Source organism: Heterodontus francisci, chromosome 8 (assembly GCF_036365525.1).
Source record: "Heterodontus francisci isolate sHetFra1 chromosome 8, sHetFra1.hap1, whole genome shotgun sequence".
NCBI classification, from domain to species: Eukaryota; Metazoa; Chordata; class Chondrichthyes; order Heterodontiformes; family Heterodontidae; genus Heterodontus; species Heterodontus francisci.
Window position 1 is genome coordinate 46,053,213 of NC_090378.1, and position 12,972 is coordinate 46,066,184.

The 12,972-nt window shown below is 43.0% G+C and overlaps 1 protein-coding gene across 6 annotated transcripts in view; it reads left to right on the top strand.

Annotated features, from left to right (window-relative positions):
- The window catches only part of mast2 (microtubule associated serine/threonine kinase 2), a 560,338-nt gene that overhangs the window by 499,674 nt on the left and 47,692 nt on the right, over positions 1-12,972 (top strand). For all 6 annotated transcript variants that reach the window (XM_068037080.1, XM_068037082.1, XM_068037083.1 and 3 more), the window contains 3 exons: positions 2,216-2,283; positions 6,750-6,835; positions 7,992-8,200. In XM_068037080.1, coding sequence (XP_067893181.1) covers positions 2,216-2,283; positions 6,750-6,835; positions 7,992-8,200 — 363 coding nt within the window. The remainder of the gene's footprint in view (positions 1-2,215; positions 2,284-6,749; positions 6,836-7,991; positions 8,201-12,972) is intronic.

Here is a 12,972-nt window from a genome sequence, read left to right on the forward strand (position 1 = left end):
ATGCTGACCCAGTACTAGGAAGCTTGTTTGTGAAAGGGCTGGAGATTAACCACTAAAGGGCTAGTTAAAGCATTTTTAGGGCTGAGAGTGGTATACATCAATGTTTGGATTAACGTCAAATATGGTATTATTAATAGTTGTTTACAAACTTAGGCTATTATCTCACGCACAAAACCTGTGTTGAATGTATTCAACTGTTGTTTCAAGCTGTCACAATAGCAAACTTCTAGGTTTGAGATTTTCAGACATACCTTGGTTATATAAGTAGAACATCATTTCCTGATATACAAAGTTGCATTTGTCACTTCTCATTTTTTCGTCACTATTTTTACCTCCTTTTCCATCTATAATTTATTTTTGTACTTTTATTCTTTTATCTTCACAACTGACTTACCATTATGGTTTGCTGCTGCTAATAATTAGTTGTTTTCTCTTCATTTCTGAGGGTTGAGAGCGTGACACTGATATGGAGGTGCCAGTATCTATCGTGATAGTCTTAACTATAAAAGAGTACATTCACTTGCTCTGTGGATGTTGGGATAGCTCTGCCTCCATTATATTCTCTTACTCTCTCTCACTGGAAGGTTATTGGCAACTAAAATTGGTCGTAGTCATGCAATATTTGAATAATTAGGTAAATTCTGGGAATTTCTTTCCAAAAATCAATAATTTTCAAATACATTCTGGATTGACAGTTACAAATAAGTGTTCATTCTATTAAACTGCTAGCGTCATTCTTCATCCTTCACTTTACGAGGACTTTGGATGTGTCACCCAATATTCACAGAAATACAAACATACATACGAATTAGGAGCAGAAGTAGGCTATTCGGCCCCTCGAGCCTGCTCCGCCATTCAATAAGATCATGGCTGATCTATTTGTGTCTGAATTCCACAATCCCATCTACCCCCGATAACCTTAGATTCTTATTAGGTAAGGGAATGAATCTACCTCCAGCTTAAAAATATTCAATGACCCCCGCCTCCACCACCTTCTGAGGCAGAGAGTTCCAAAGTCGCACAACCCTTTGAGAGACAAAATTTCTCCTCATCTCTGTCCTAAAAGGGCGACCCTTAATTTTAAAACAGTGTCCCCTAGTTCTGGAGTCACCCGTAAGAGGAAACATCCTTTCCACATCTACCTTGTCAAGACCGTTCAGGATCTTATACCTCACTCTTCTAAACTCCAGTGAAAACAAGCCCTGTCTGTCCAACCTTTCCTCATAAGACAACCCGCTTATTCCAGGTATCAATCTAGTAAACCTCTTCTGAACCGCCTCCAAAGCATTTACATCCTTTCTTAAATAAGGAGACCAAAACTACACACAGCATTCACGATATGGTCTCATCAATGCCCTGTATAACTGAAGCATAACATCCTTACTTTTATTTTCAATTCCTTCCATAATATAGGATAGGATTCCATTCGCCTTCTTTATTACTTGCTGTACCTGCATACTAACTTTTTGTGACTCATGCACTAGAACACCTAGATCCCTCTGCATCTCGGAATTCTGCAGTCGTTCTCCGTTTAAGTAATACTCTGCTTTTTTATTCTTCCTGCCAAAGTGAACAACTTCACATTTTCCCACATTACACTCCATCTGCCAGATTGTTGCCCACCCACTCAACCAATCTATATCGGTCTACAACCTCTTCACAACATATTTTCCTACCTATCTTTGTGTCATCTGCAAATTTAGCTACCATGCCATCGCTCCCCTCATCTAAGTCATTGATATAAATTGTAAAACGTTGAGGCCCCAGCACAGACACCTGCAGGACAGTTGAGTGCTACATGGTTGAGGTTATTTTTGAATAATAAGGATTTACTTTAATGTGTTAAGAGTAATCAGGGAACTTTGGATAAAATAGTTAGATAAATGATTTTAATTTTAAACAGTGGTTTATAATGATTTTCAGAACATAAGGAAAAAGAGTAGGTTTGGATGCTGGGAAAGAGGAACTGATGTTCACCTGCACTGGTCTATCTCAGCAGTGCATCCCTCTTTCTTCTTTTAAATCTTATCATTAGAATTCATCCAAATCATTGTTGCATCGTCGCATAATATGGATAATGTTTTAGTAAAGACTTAAAGTCTTGTGCCCAAATTTAATACTGTACTTATTCCGAAGAAAACTTAAGTTTGTGAGATGCACCAGTCTTCTGTTTTCCTCATGCAAATATTATTTTGCCTTTGTTTTGTTTGTTTAGAAATGGCCCAGCTGACCAGCTATGACAGTGGCAATCCAGAAGCCCCAGAAACTGATGATTCTGTTGATGTGAGTATTGGTTAAAACCAAAAGGTTAACTATTGTTTTTAACAGCCCACCTCAATTTATATGTACTCACCTATCAGCATGCTTAGTAAACTTTAGCAACAGCTGCGTTCATTACTGGAAAACAGTGTACAGCATTCTGAATCTACACCTTAAATGAATTGCTAACAGAATTTATCTTTTCTTTTTTCATATAACAACAGCTTGTATTTATGTAGCACATTTAACGTAGTAAAATATCCCAAAGTGCTTCATAGGAACGTTATCAAACAAGATTTGACACCAAGCCAACCTTCGGAGGTATTAAGGTAGATGATCAAAAGCCTGATCAAAGAGTTGGGCTTTGAGGAGTGTCCAAAAGGAGGAAAAAGCGGTGAAGAGGTTTAGGGAGAGAGTTCCAGAGCTTAGATCCATGGCAGCTGAAGCCACAGCCTTGAATGGTGGAGTTATTAAAATCGGGGAGGCCAGAATTGGAGGAGTGCAGATATCTTGGAGAGTTGTTGGGCTGGAAATGGTTATGGGATAGGGAGGGGTGAGGCCATGGAGGGATTTGAAAACAAGGATGAGAATTTTGAAATTGTGGTACTGCTTAATTGGAAGATAATGTAGGTCAGTGAGCACAGGGGTGATAGGTGAATGGGACTTGGTGTGAGTTAGGACATGGGCAGCTGGGAGAGTGTTGAATTCGTTAAGGCTAGAGATAACAAAGGCATGGATGAGGGTTTCAGCAGCAGATGGGCAGGGGCAGGGGCAGAGTCAGGCTATATTACAGAGTTGGAAATAGGTGGTTTTAGTAATGGGATGGATATGTGGTCAGATGCTCGTCTCGGAGTCAGATGTGACACCATGGTTGCCAACCATCTAGTTCAGTCTCAGACAGTTGCCAGGGGGAGAATTGGAGTCAGTGGCTAAGGGACAGAGTTTTTGGTGGGACTGAAGACAATAACTCAATCTTCCCAATATTTAGTTTGAAGAAGTTTCTGCTCATCCAGTACTGGATGTTGGACAAGCAGCCTGACAATTATGAGACATTGAAGGGGTCGAGAAAGATCTTGGTGACATGTGAAACCTGACACTCTGTTTTCGGATGGTGCTGCTGAAGGGCAGAATGTAGATGAGAAATAGGAGGGGGTCAAGAATAGATTCTTTGGGGACACCAGAGGTAATGATGCATGAATGGGAAGAAAAGCCATTGCAGGTGATTCTCTGGCTGTGACTGCATAGATAAGAATGGAACAAGGAAAGTGCAGTCCCACCCAGTTGGACGACGGTGCAGAGGTGTTGGAGGAGGATGGCGTGGTCAACCATGTCAAAGACTGCGGGTAGGTCGAGAAGGATGAAGAGGAGTAGTTTAACTTTGTCACAGTCACATAGGATGTCATTTGTGACTTTGATAGCAGTTTCAGTACTTTGGCAGGGGTGGAAATCTGATTGGAGGGATTCAAATATTGAGTTCCAGGAAATATGGGCACAGAATTCAGAAGGGATAGCACATTCGTGGACTTTAGAGAGGAAAGGGAGGTTGGAGATAGGACAGTTGTTTGTAAGAGTGGGTCAAGGATGTGAGGAGAGGGGAAATTACAGCAGATTTGAAGGTGAGGGAGACAGTACCTGAGAAGAGAGACAACCGTTAACAATACCATATAATGTGAGGGCCAGGAAGGGAAAATGTGTGGTCAGAATTTTAGTGGGAGTAGGAGGTGTGTCTCATGGACAAGATGAGCTCGGTGAGGGGATGAGGGGAGATAGGAGAGAAATTAGAAAATGATGCAATTTCTGAGGAGTTGGCCCAGTGGGCTTGGGGAAAGGAGGCAGACAGGTGAAAGTATGGTCTCAATCTTAGTGAGAAAGAAGTCATTGAGCTCCTCACACTTGTTCATAGAATTCACAGAATTGTTATAGCACAGAAGCAGGCCATTCGGCCCATCGTGTCTGCATTGGCTCTCCAAATGAGCAGTTCACCTAATGCCATTCCCCTGCCTTCTCCCCGTAACCCTGCACATTCTTTCTCTTCAGATAACAGTCTAATTCCCTTTTGAATTAGATTGAACCTGTCTCCACCACATTCCTAGGCAATGCATTCCAGATCCTAAACACTCACTGCGTGAAGAAGTTTTCCCTCATGCCAATTTTGCTTCTTTTGCCATTCAGTTTAAGTCTGTGCCCTCTTGTTCTCAATCCTTTCACAAGTGGTAACAGTTTTTCCCTATCCACTCTGTCCAGACCCCTCATGATTTTGAATACCTCTACCAAATCTCCCAGCCTTTTCTTCTGCAAGGAAAACAGTCCCAACTTCTCATTATTGAAGTTCCCCATCCCTGGAACCATTCTCGAGAATCTTTTCAAAGGAGCATTGGTGAGTTGCTGTGGTGCATCTTGTATATGGTACCTACTGCTGCCACTGTGCGTCGGTGGTGGAGGGAGTAAATGTTGTAGGTGATGGATGCGGTGCCAATCAAGCGGGCTGCTTTGTCCTGGATGGTGTCGCACTTCTTGAGTGTTGTTGGAGCTGCATCCATCCAGGCAAGTGGAAAGTATTCCATCACACTCCTGACTTGTGCCTTGTAGCTGGTGGAGAGGCATTGGGGGAGACAGGAGGTGAGTTACTCGCCACAGAATTCCCAGCCTCTGACCTGCTCTTGTAGCCACAGCATTTATGTGGCTGGTCCAGTTCAGTTTCTGGTCAAGTTCAGTTTCTGGTCAATGGTGACCCCCAGGATGTTGATAGCGGGGGATTCAGCGATGGTAATGCCATTGAACATCAAGGGAGATGGTTAGATTCTCTCTTGTTTGAGATGGTCATTGCCTGGCACTTCTGTGGCGCGAAAGTTACTTGCCCCTTATCAGCCCAAGACTGGATGTTGTCCAGGTCTTGCTGCATCTGGACATGGGCTGCTTCATTATCTGAGGAGTTGTGAATGATGCTGAACATTGTGCAATCATCAGCGAGCATCCCCAGTTCTGACCTTATGATGGAGGGAAGGTCATTGATGAAGCAGCTGAAGATAGTTGGGCTTAGGACACTACATTGAGAAACTCCTGCATTGATGTCCTGGGACTGAGATGATTGACCTCCAACAACCACAACCGTCTTCCTTTGTGTTAGGTATCCTTGGATGCATCTCAGCAGACCCTGGTGCTTTATCAACTTTTAAGTATAGACAGAGGGTGGAGGAGGCAAGAGCGAGGGGTTTAAGAAGACTGGTTGCAGTAGAGAAAAGAAATGAGTAGTTATCTTTGCATTCCAGGATGCATTCCTGACATAGTAAGTAGTTTTGACAGACAAGAGCATGATCCTATTGTGCTTTCTGTAGGCCAGCCAGACTTGGCAGTGAATGACTAAATCTGGCATATCCGTTCAAGTCTGCATCCTTTGGACGTAAGGGAGTGAGGATGAGCGCCTTACCAGGAGAACAAATGTTGTGATGTATAATAATGTGCATTGAACAGATTGTGCAAGTAACGTGACTGCGATACAGGGCAGGATTTTAGCTTGGATCAAATGAAGGTCCCAACCCCGCGCTGTGTTGGAAATATTCACCCGTCGTGATTTTCCAAGGAATGGCCAAATAGTGGCCAGAGGGCATGCTTATCATCCAATTAAAGACGGCGGGTAGGCACCCAATGTGGAGGGCCAATAGGAGGCCCTCCTACACAGAGAGCAGCAACCTGCTAATGCAGGTAATGGAGAGAGAGAGTGCCTCAAGATGGAGGTGCCCTTTCAACACTTACAAAAGATTTGAAAATAAAAATGGCCACGACTGCCAAACTGCAGTGTGGAGGGGTATCCCAGCTGTGCAGGGCTGCAGCTGTGGCTATCTTTCTGCAGTGGCAGCAGTGGGGGGGGGGTTAAATTATTCTGGAGTGTTGACCCCCAGGTCTGCCACTGGAAGGCCACTTCTTTTCACTGGCGTGTTTAGGCTACCATGGAGGGCACGACTGACTCGAAAATGCGGTAGAGGGGCCTTAAAAGGTCCCTTAATTGCTTCAATTGGCTACCTGGCACTTGCGGGCAGGTAGCCATTGCGCCTCCGACCTGGCCTCCTTGAAAATGGACCGGAAGTGGGAAGATGCCAGCAAACTGCCTCCACGGTCATTTGAAACTACAGCCCCCAATTTGTGGCATCATCAAGTGTAATAGTCCACTAAGCTTCTATAGAAAATTATACATTTGGCAAGAAAATTGAAGGGATATTTTCAGGATTTAAACCTTTGAATAATGCACCTGTTATCTCACAATTGCTTTTCAATTTAAGAATTTGCATTTGGAAATGTTACTTTGTCCTTTATTAATAAACTTGCATTGCATTTGCAGGATAAGAGAGACATGTGTTAAATATTTTCTTCATATATTTGTCATATCTTTTTTCTTATATCTGTAGCTTCTAAATGTAATGACTTAGCACAATGCATAAAGTAACCTGGTGGCAGAATATCAGGTTTACTTGTTGAATTTTGATTATTTTCAGGGTCGTGGTGCTGCACTTCACACAAAGAAAACCCCATGCGAGGAAGACTTTGAAACACTAAAGCTAATCAGCAATGGAGCCTATGGGTAAAGATTTTCTCACTTAAACAGAGAGCCTAGTCGTCCATACTCCCTTTCTAAAAAAAAAAATTTTCTTTAATTGATGAGTACAAATGACAATGTCAAGGCTATGACTTGGACATTAACGCAATGAAATAGCTGTTGGAATGACACAACCATTGAAAATCGTCCTTTGGTTTTCCCAGCTGACTGCATCTTCAAAAACATCAATGCAAATAGTGTAACAAAAACCAAAGAGAGTAAATGCCACAATCAAAACTTCAATTGTCCCAGTATGAAGTCACAACTGTTGTTATTGTCTGGAATTTCCTCCGTTGACACAAACCCGAAATTAGACCCCAAGATGCACCCATTCCTACACCCATTCTGCCAGTGTCAAGTTACACTTGCAAGACTCATTAGAATACGCTAGACTGTAAAATGGGGGTAAATTCATGCAAATCAGCGTAAACAAGACATCAGAAGCTAACTTTGTTTCTTGCTGCATTTGAAAACTTGATTCTAATTTGAAAAGAGCCTCTGAGCATGTGCAATTGAACAAAACTTGGGTATAAGGCTCTCAAACTTGGTGATGGGCCATTATTATGAGCGGAGATGCATTTGGGACGTGTATCGATGAATGTAGAACATCAAGGATATTTTGGTGTATTGTACATATACATGTAACTCACTTACGCCCAAAATTCCACAATTTTTAGGCCGCATATTTGATTTATGTCCAGATTGCACATGTCTCTGGATGCAAGTATGCATGAAATTCTAGACCAATTATTATCCCTTCTACCAGACAAAGAAGCATGACTGGTAAATCAATGCATGCCATCCCCATCACCATTTCTAACATACAGTGTCTTTTAAGATTAGTCTTCCTAAGCTTTGGTCAGCATATGTTTGTTCGCCAGTGTAAGGATTACTAAGAGTTGATGAGTTAATATTTTTCCACTAATACTATAGAAATATCACAATTTCGATTGCTATGTTAACCTGTTATATCTGTACAGGACAGTACACTGAATTGGCTAATTCTGAGTAACCTTATAAGAATTGCCATTTTACCAGGATTATTATGCTCTTGCTGTTACTTCTGACAGAAGACTTTGTTGCTGTTAGGCTTGTGTCATGTAGGAGTTAGTAACTGATACAATGTTCATGATTATTCCAGAGCGGTCTATCTTGTACGACATAAGGAAACACGGCAGAGGTTTGCTATGAAGAAAATTAACAAGCAGAACCTCATTCTAAGGAACCAAATCCAGCAAGCATTTGTTGAAAGAGATATCCTGACCTTTGCTGAAAACCCTTTTGTTGTGAGCATGTTCTGCTCATTTGAGACGAAACGCCACCTGTGTATGGTAATTGAATATGTAGAAGGTTAGTTACCAAATTGCTTACGCAATTTCTTTCTGAAATAGTGGCTACATTGTCAAGTTCAAGTTACGATGCGACCTTTTTGGAACAGTATTCTTTCTTAAAAAAATTATATATAAAATATAATATTTCTTGAGTGGAAGGTGCAAACTTGGGCTTGGTGTGATTCCACGGTTGCTGGCAATCTACTCATGCATTGCCGATTCTTTGTATGTGAGCCTAGACAGCAAATGTTAATGGGCTCCTTGACTACAGAAGGATCGCAACCAAATTCAATCCTGCTCTCAGCTGCAAAATGAAGATTGCTACTGTGTGTTATATGCAACAAAATGATACACCTACTTATAGCAATCATCTTTATAATTTTGACCCACAACATATACAGAAAATCTCGCTACTGATTTCCACATAAGTAGGCAAACAATCCAGCATGGTAATTCGATAGCAGTCAATGACAGCATTCCTGGTTACTTCCCCTCACCCTCCAAATTCATCACAATTGTTGAGGACAGTTGTTTTGGCACTTGCCTCACATATATCATGTACCATATACAAGATGCACTGCAGCAACTTGCCAAGCGTTCCTTGACAGCACCTTCCAAACCTGTGACCTCTACTACCTAAAATGACAAGGGCAGCAGACACTGGGAACACCACCATCTGAAAGTTCCCCTCCAAGCCTCACACCATCCTGACTTGGACCTGTATTGCTGTTCCATTACTGTCGCTGGGTCAAAAACCTGAAACTCCCTTCCTAACAGCACTGTAAACCAGATGGACTGCAACAGTTCAAGAAGGCAGCTCACCATCACCTACTTGCAGGCAATTAGGGATGGGCAACAAATTCTGGCCTTGCCAGTGACGATGACATCCCTTGAAAGAATAAAAAAAATCCCCATTACATCAGCTGAATCAACAAACCCAGGCATCAAATTTAAGACTTTCCTGTTTTTCACATTAAATGACATTTTTTTAAAAACCTAGACAAGACTGTCCTTTATTGATGCTCCCTCTAGACAATTCAATTGATAGGAACATCATCATTATCAGTGATCTTCTCTCTCTTTTCTGCTTGCTATCCTTGTTTTGGATACTATATTCTCAGTATTTTTCGGTGATCTAGGGTTTTGTACTATTCTTCTAATGCTGGCGAAATACTGTCAGGCAACATCCCTCATTTTTTTAATAAATCTGTGCATCAAAATCAAGTTTAAAAAATGTGGTGAGGTGAATACTTTCAAATTGAATGCAAACATTTCAGTACAGTTCTAGTTATTGCTGTGCTGTGCCTACTTCTGTATCCATCTATATAACAATGCAATGTCAAAATGATATCACAGCAAAGTTTTAGCCTACTACTTTGGACTTCATAAATACATTCATTTTAAATTAATTCTTTTCAATGAACACCTTAGGGCAATAGTTAGAGATAAACTATGTCTTGATTATTCCTACATAAAATGACCACGATTTAATTATGGCTTTGATACCTGATGGGTTATCATAGAGTCATAGAGAGATACAGCACCGAAACAGGCCCTTCGGCCCACCGAGTCCACGCCGACCATCAACCACCCATTTATACAAATCCTACATTAATCCCATTTTCCATCTCACATCCCCACCTTCCCTCAATTCTCCAACCACCTACCTACACTAGGGGCAATTTATTTTTTTTACAATGGCCAATTTACCTATCAACCCGCAAGTCTTTGGCATGTGGGAGGAAACCGGAGCACCTGGAGGAAACCCACACAGTCACAGGGAGAACTTGCAAACTCCACACAGGCAGTACCCAGAACTGAACCCATATCCTCTTGGTTTTGCTTGTGGAGATACATATATATATATATATTATGTGTTATAACGGGCTTGCCATCAAATGGTACTGTAATACCAAACAACATGATCTTGATTTATGAACCATTGGAAAGTTTTAACACTTTGATTGGAATCTTCCTGGCCCCTTTGGAGGCAGTGGGGGGGATGGTGGTGCCAGGAAAGTGGGGAAAACCCTGATAGGACGGCTCCGCAAAGTTGTCCCACCTCCGGACGAATGTCCCAGAGCTTGACTGGGACAAGAATTGGCAACCCACTCCATGCAGGTGGGCAGTCAATCAAGACAATTAAGACCTCATTTAAGGGCCATTTTCCCACACCAGTGGAATGTTCCCCGGTGTTGCATGGGCCCCACATAGGTCCAGAGCCCGGCAACGATTTGTAGGTGGCCTTCCAGAGGGCCATTGGAGCCTGCTGTCCAGGCTGCTATGATGGAGTTGCAAAGTTGCAATCGGCACAGCCGCGGCCTAAATCATTCTTGTGGAGGCGTTACGCCTCCACACTGATGGCCCTAAGAGCTCTGGGATTCTTTGTTATAGAACCTTCTGCAGCCTTTTGAGAGTTCCTCTATTTTGAGGTGCCTCGCACTTAACCTTCTGCCTGAACAGCACCCACCCCTCCCCGTGGGACTGTCAGCTGGCTAGTCCTGCGGGCCCTCTCATTGGGCCTCCCGCCCGCCATCCTCAATTGGATGGTGAATGCAAAGGTGGCCCGCTGAACTGAGCGGGATTGCCCGAAAATTTTATGTACAGAAGATTTAAGTGCAAAATCATTTTAGTTAGGTGAAATGTTAGTTTATCCATTGTTACTGTGAGCTGTCCACACTGCTCATGAAAATAGATCATCCAGTACACACTGGAAATTCTTTATTCTTGTTCAACAATCCATCCTGAGTAATGATTTGTATGCTGTGCAGTGAAGGTCCTTAGCTACCTCCAACATGCACTCTGACTGATGCGCCTATTTTTTATTCATTTCATGGGATGTGGGCGTCTCTGGCGAGGCCAGAATTCGTTGCCCATCCCTAATTGTCCTTGAGAAAGTGGTGGTGAGCTTCCTTCTTGAGCCACTGCAGTCCTTCTGGTTCAGGAACACCCACTTTGCTGTTAGGGCGGGGGTTCCAGGATTTTGATCCAGCGACAGTGAAGGAATGGTAATATAGTTCCAAGTCAGGATGGTGTGTGACTTGGAGGGGAACTTGCAGGTGGTGGTGTTCCCGTGCATCTGCTGTCCTTGTCATTCTAGGTGGTTGAAGTCGCGGGTTTGGAAGCTGCTGTCAAAGGAGGCGTGGTGAGTTGCTGCAGTGTTTCTTGTATATGATGCATACTGCTGCTGCATCAATGGTGGAGAGAGTCAATGTTGAAGGTTGTGGATGTGGTGCCCCTCAAGCAGGCTGCTTTATCCTGGATGCTTTGAAGCTTCCTGAGTGTTGTTGGAGCAGCACTCATCCAGGCAAGTGGAGAGTATTCCATCAATCTCATGGCTTCTGCCTTGTAGATGGTGGACGGGCTTTGGGTGGTGGGTTACTCAGCGAGCATTCCCAGTCTCTGAGCTGCTCTTGTAGCCACAGTATTTATGTGGCTGGTCCAATTCAGTTTCTGGTCAATGGGGACCCCCAGGATGCTGATAGTGGGGATTCAGTGCTGGTAATGCCATTGAATGTCAGAATGAGAGATCGTTAGATTCTGTCTTGTTGGAGATGGACATTGCCTGGCACTTGTGTGGCATGAATGTCACTTGCCTGAATTACAAACAAAAAGTGCTGGAAATAAGCCAAAAGACTTGCAGGTTGATAGGTAAATTGGCCATTATAAATTGTCACTAGTATAGGTAGGTGGTAGGGAAATATAGGGACAGGTGGGGATGTTTGTTGGGAATATGGTATTAGTGTAGGATTAGTATAAAAATGGGTGGTTGATGTTCGGCACAGACTCGGTGGGCCGAAGGGCTGTTTCAGTGCTGTATCTCTAATCTAATCTAAAAAAATACTCAGCAGGTCTGGCAGTATCTGGTCTGTGACCTTTCATCAGAACTGACAAAGGTTAGAAATGTAATAAGCTCTGAGCAATTGACAAGAGGGGTGGGGGTGGGGAAAGAACAAAAGGGAAGGAATGTGATAGGGCATTGGGGCAGGAGAGATTAAATGACAAAGATTTCACGGAACAAAGGCAAAGGGAGTGCTAATAGTTGTATGAAAAGACAAAGCATTAGTCCAGAGAGAGTGTTAATGGCAGAATAATGTAGCTTTCCCAAAAGCAAAAATCTGAAAAAACAAGATTAAGACAGGCCCATGGTTAAAAAATAAAACAAAATAAAATTTTAAAAAGGCAGTCGTGCTCTGAAATTGTTGAACTTAATGTTGAGTCCAGAAAACTGTAGAGTGCCTAATTGGAAGATGAGATGCTGTTCTGCGAGCTTGTGTTGAGATTCACTGGAACACTGCAGCAGGAAAGGACAGAAATGTTGGCATGGGAGCGAGGTGGTGAATTAAAATGGCAAGCAACCGGAAGCTAGGGGTCATGCTTGTGGGCTGAACAGAGGTGTTCTGCAAAGCGGCCACCCAATCTGCGTTTGGCCTCCCCCAATGTAGAGGCGACCGCATTGTGAGCAGCTAATGCAGAGTACTCAATTGAAAGAAGACGTCAATCGCTGCTTCACCTGGAAGGAGTGTTTGGGGCCCTGGATGGTGAGGAGGGAGGAGGGATCACCTCCTGTGATTGCATTGTAAGGGGACGAGGTGCCTGAATGTTATCCAGGTCTCGTTGCATATCGACAGACTGCTTCAGTATCTCAGGATTGTATGATGAACATCATGCAATCAACAGCGAACATCCCTACTTCTGACCTTATGATGGAGGGAAGGTCATTGATGACGCAGCTGAAGATGGTTGAGCCTAGGACACTACCCTGAGGAACTCCTGCAGTAGTGTCCTGAG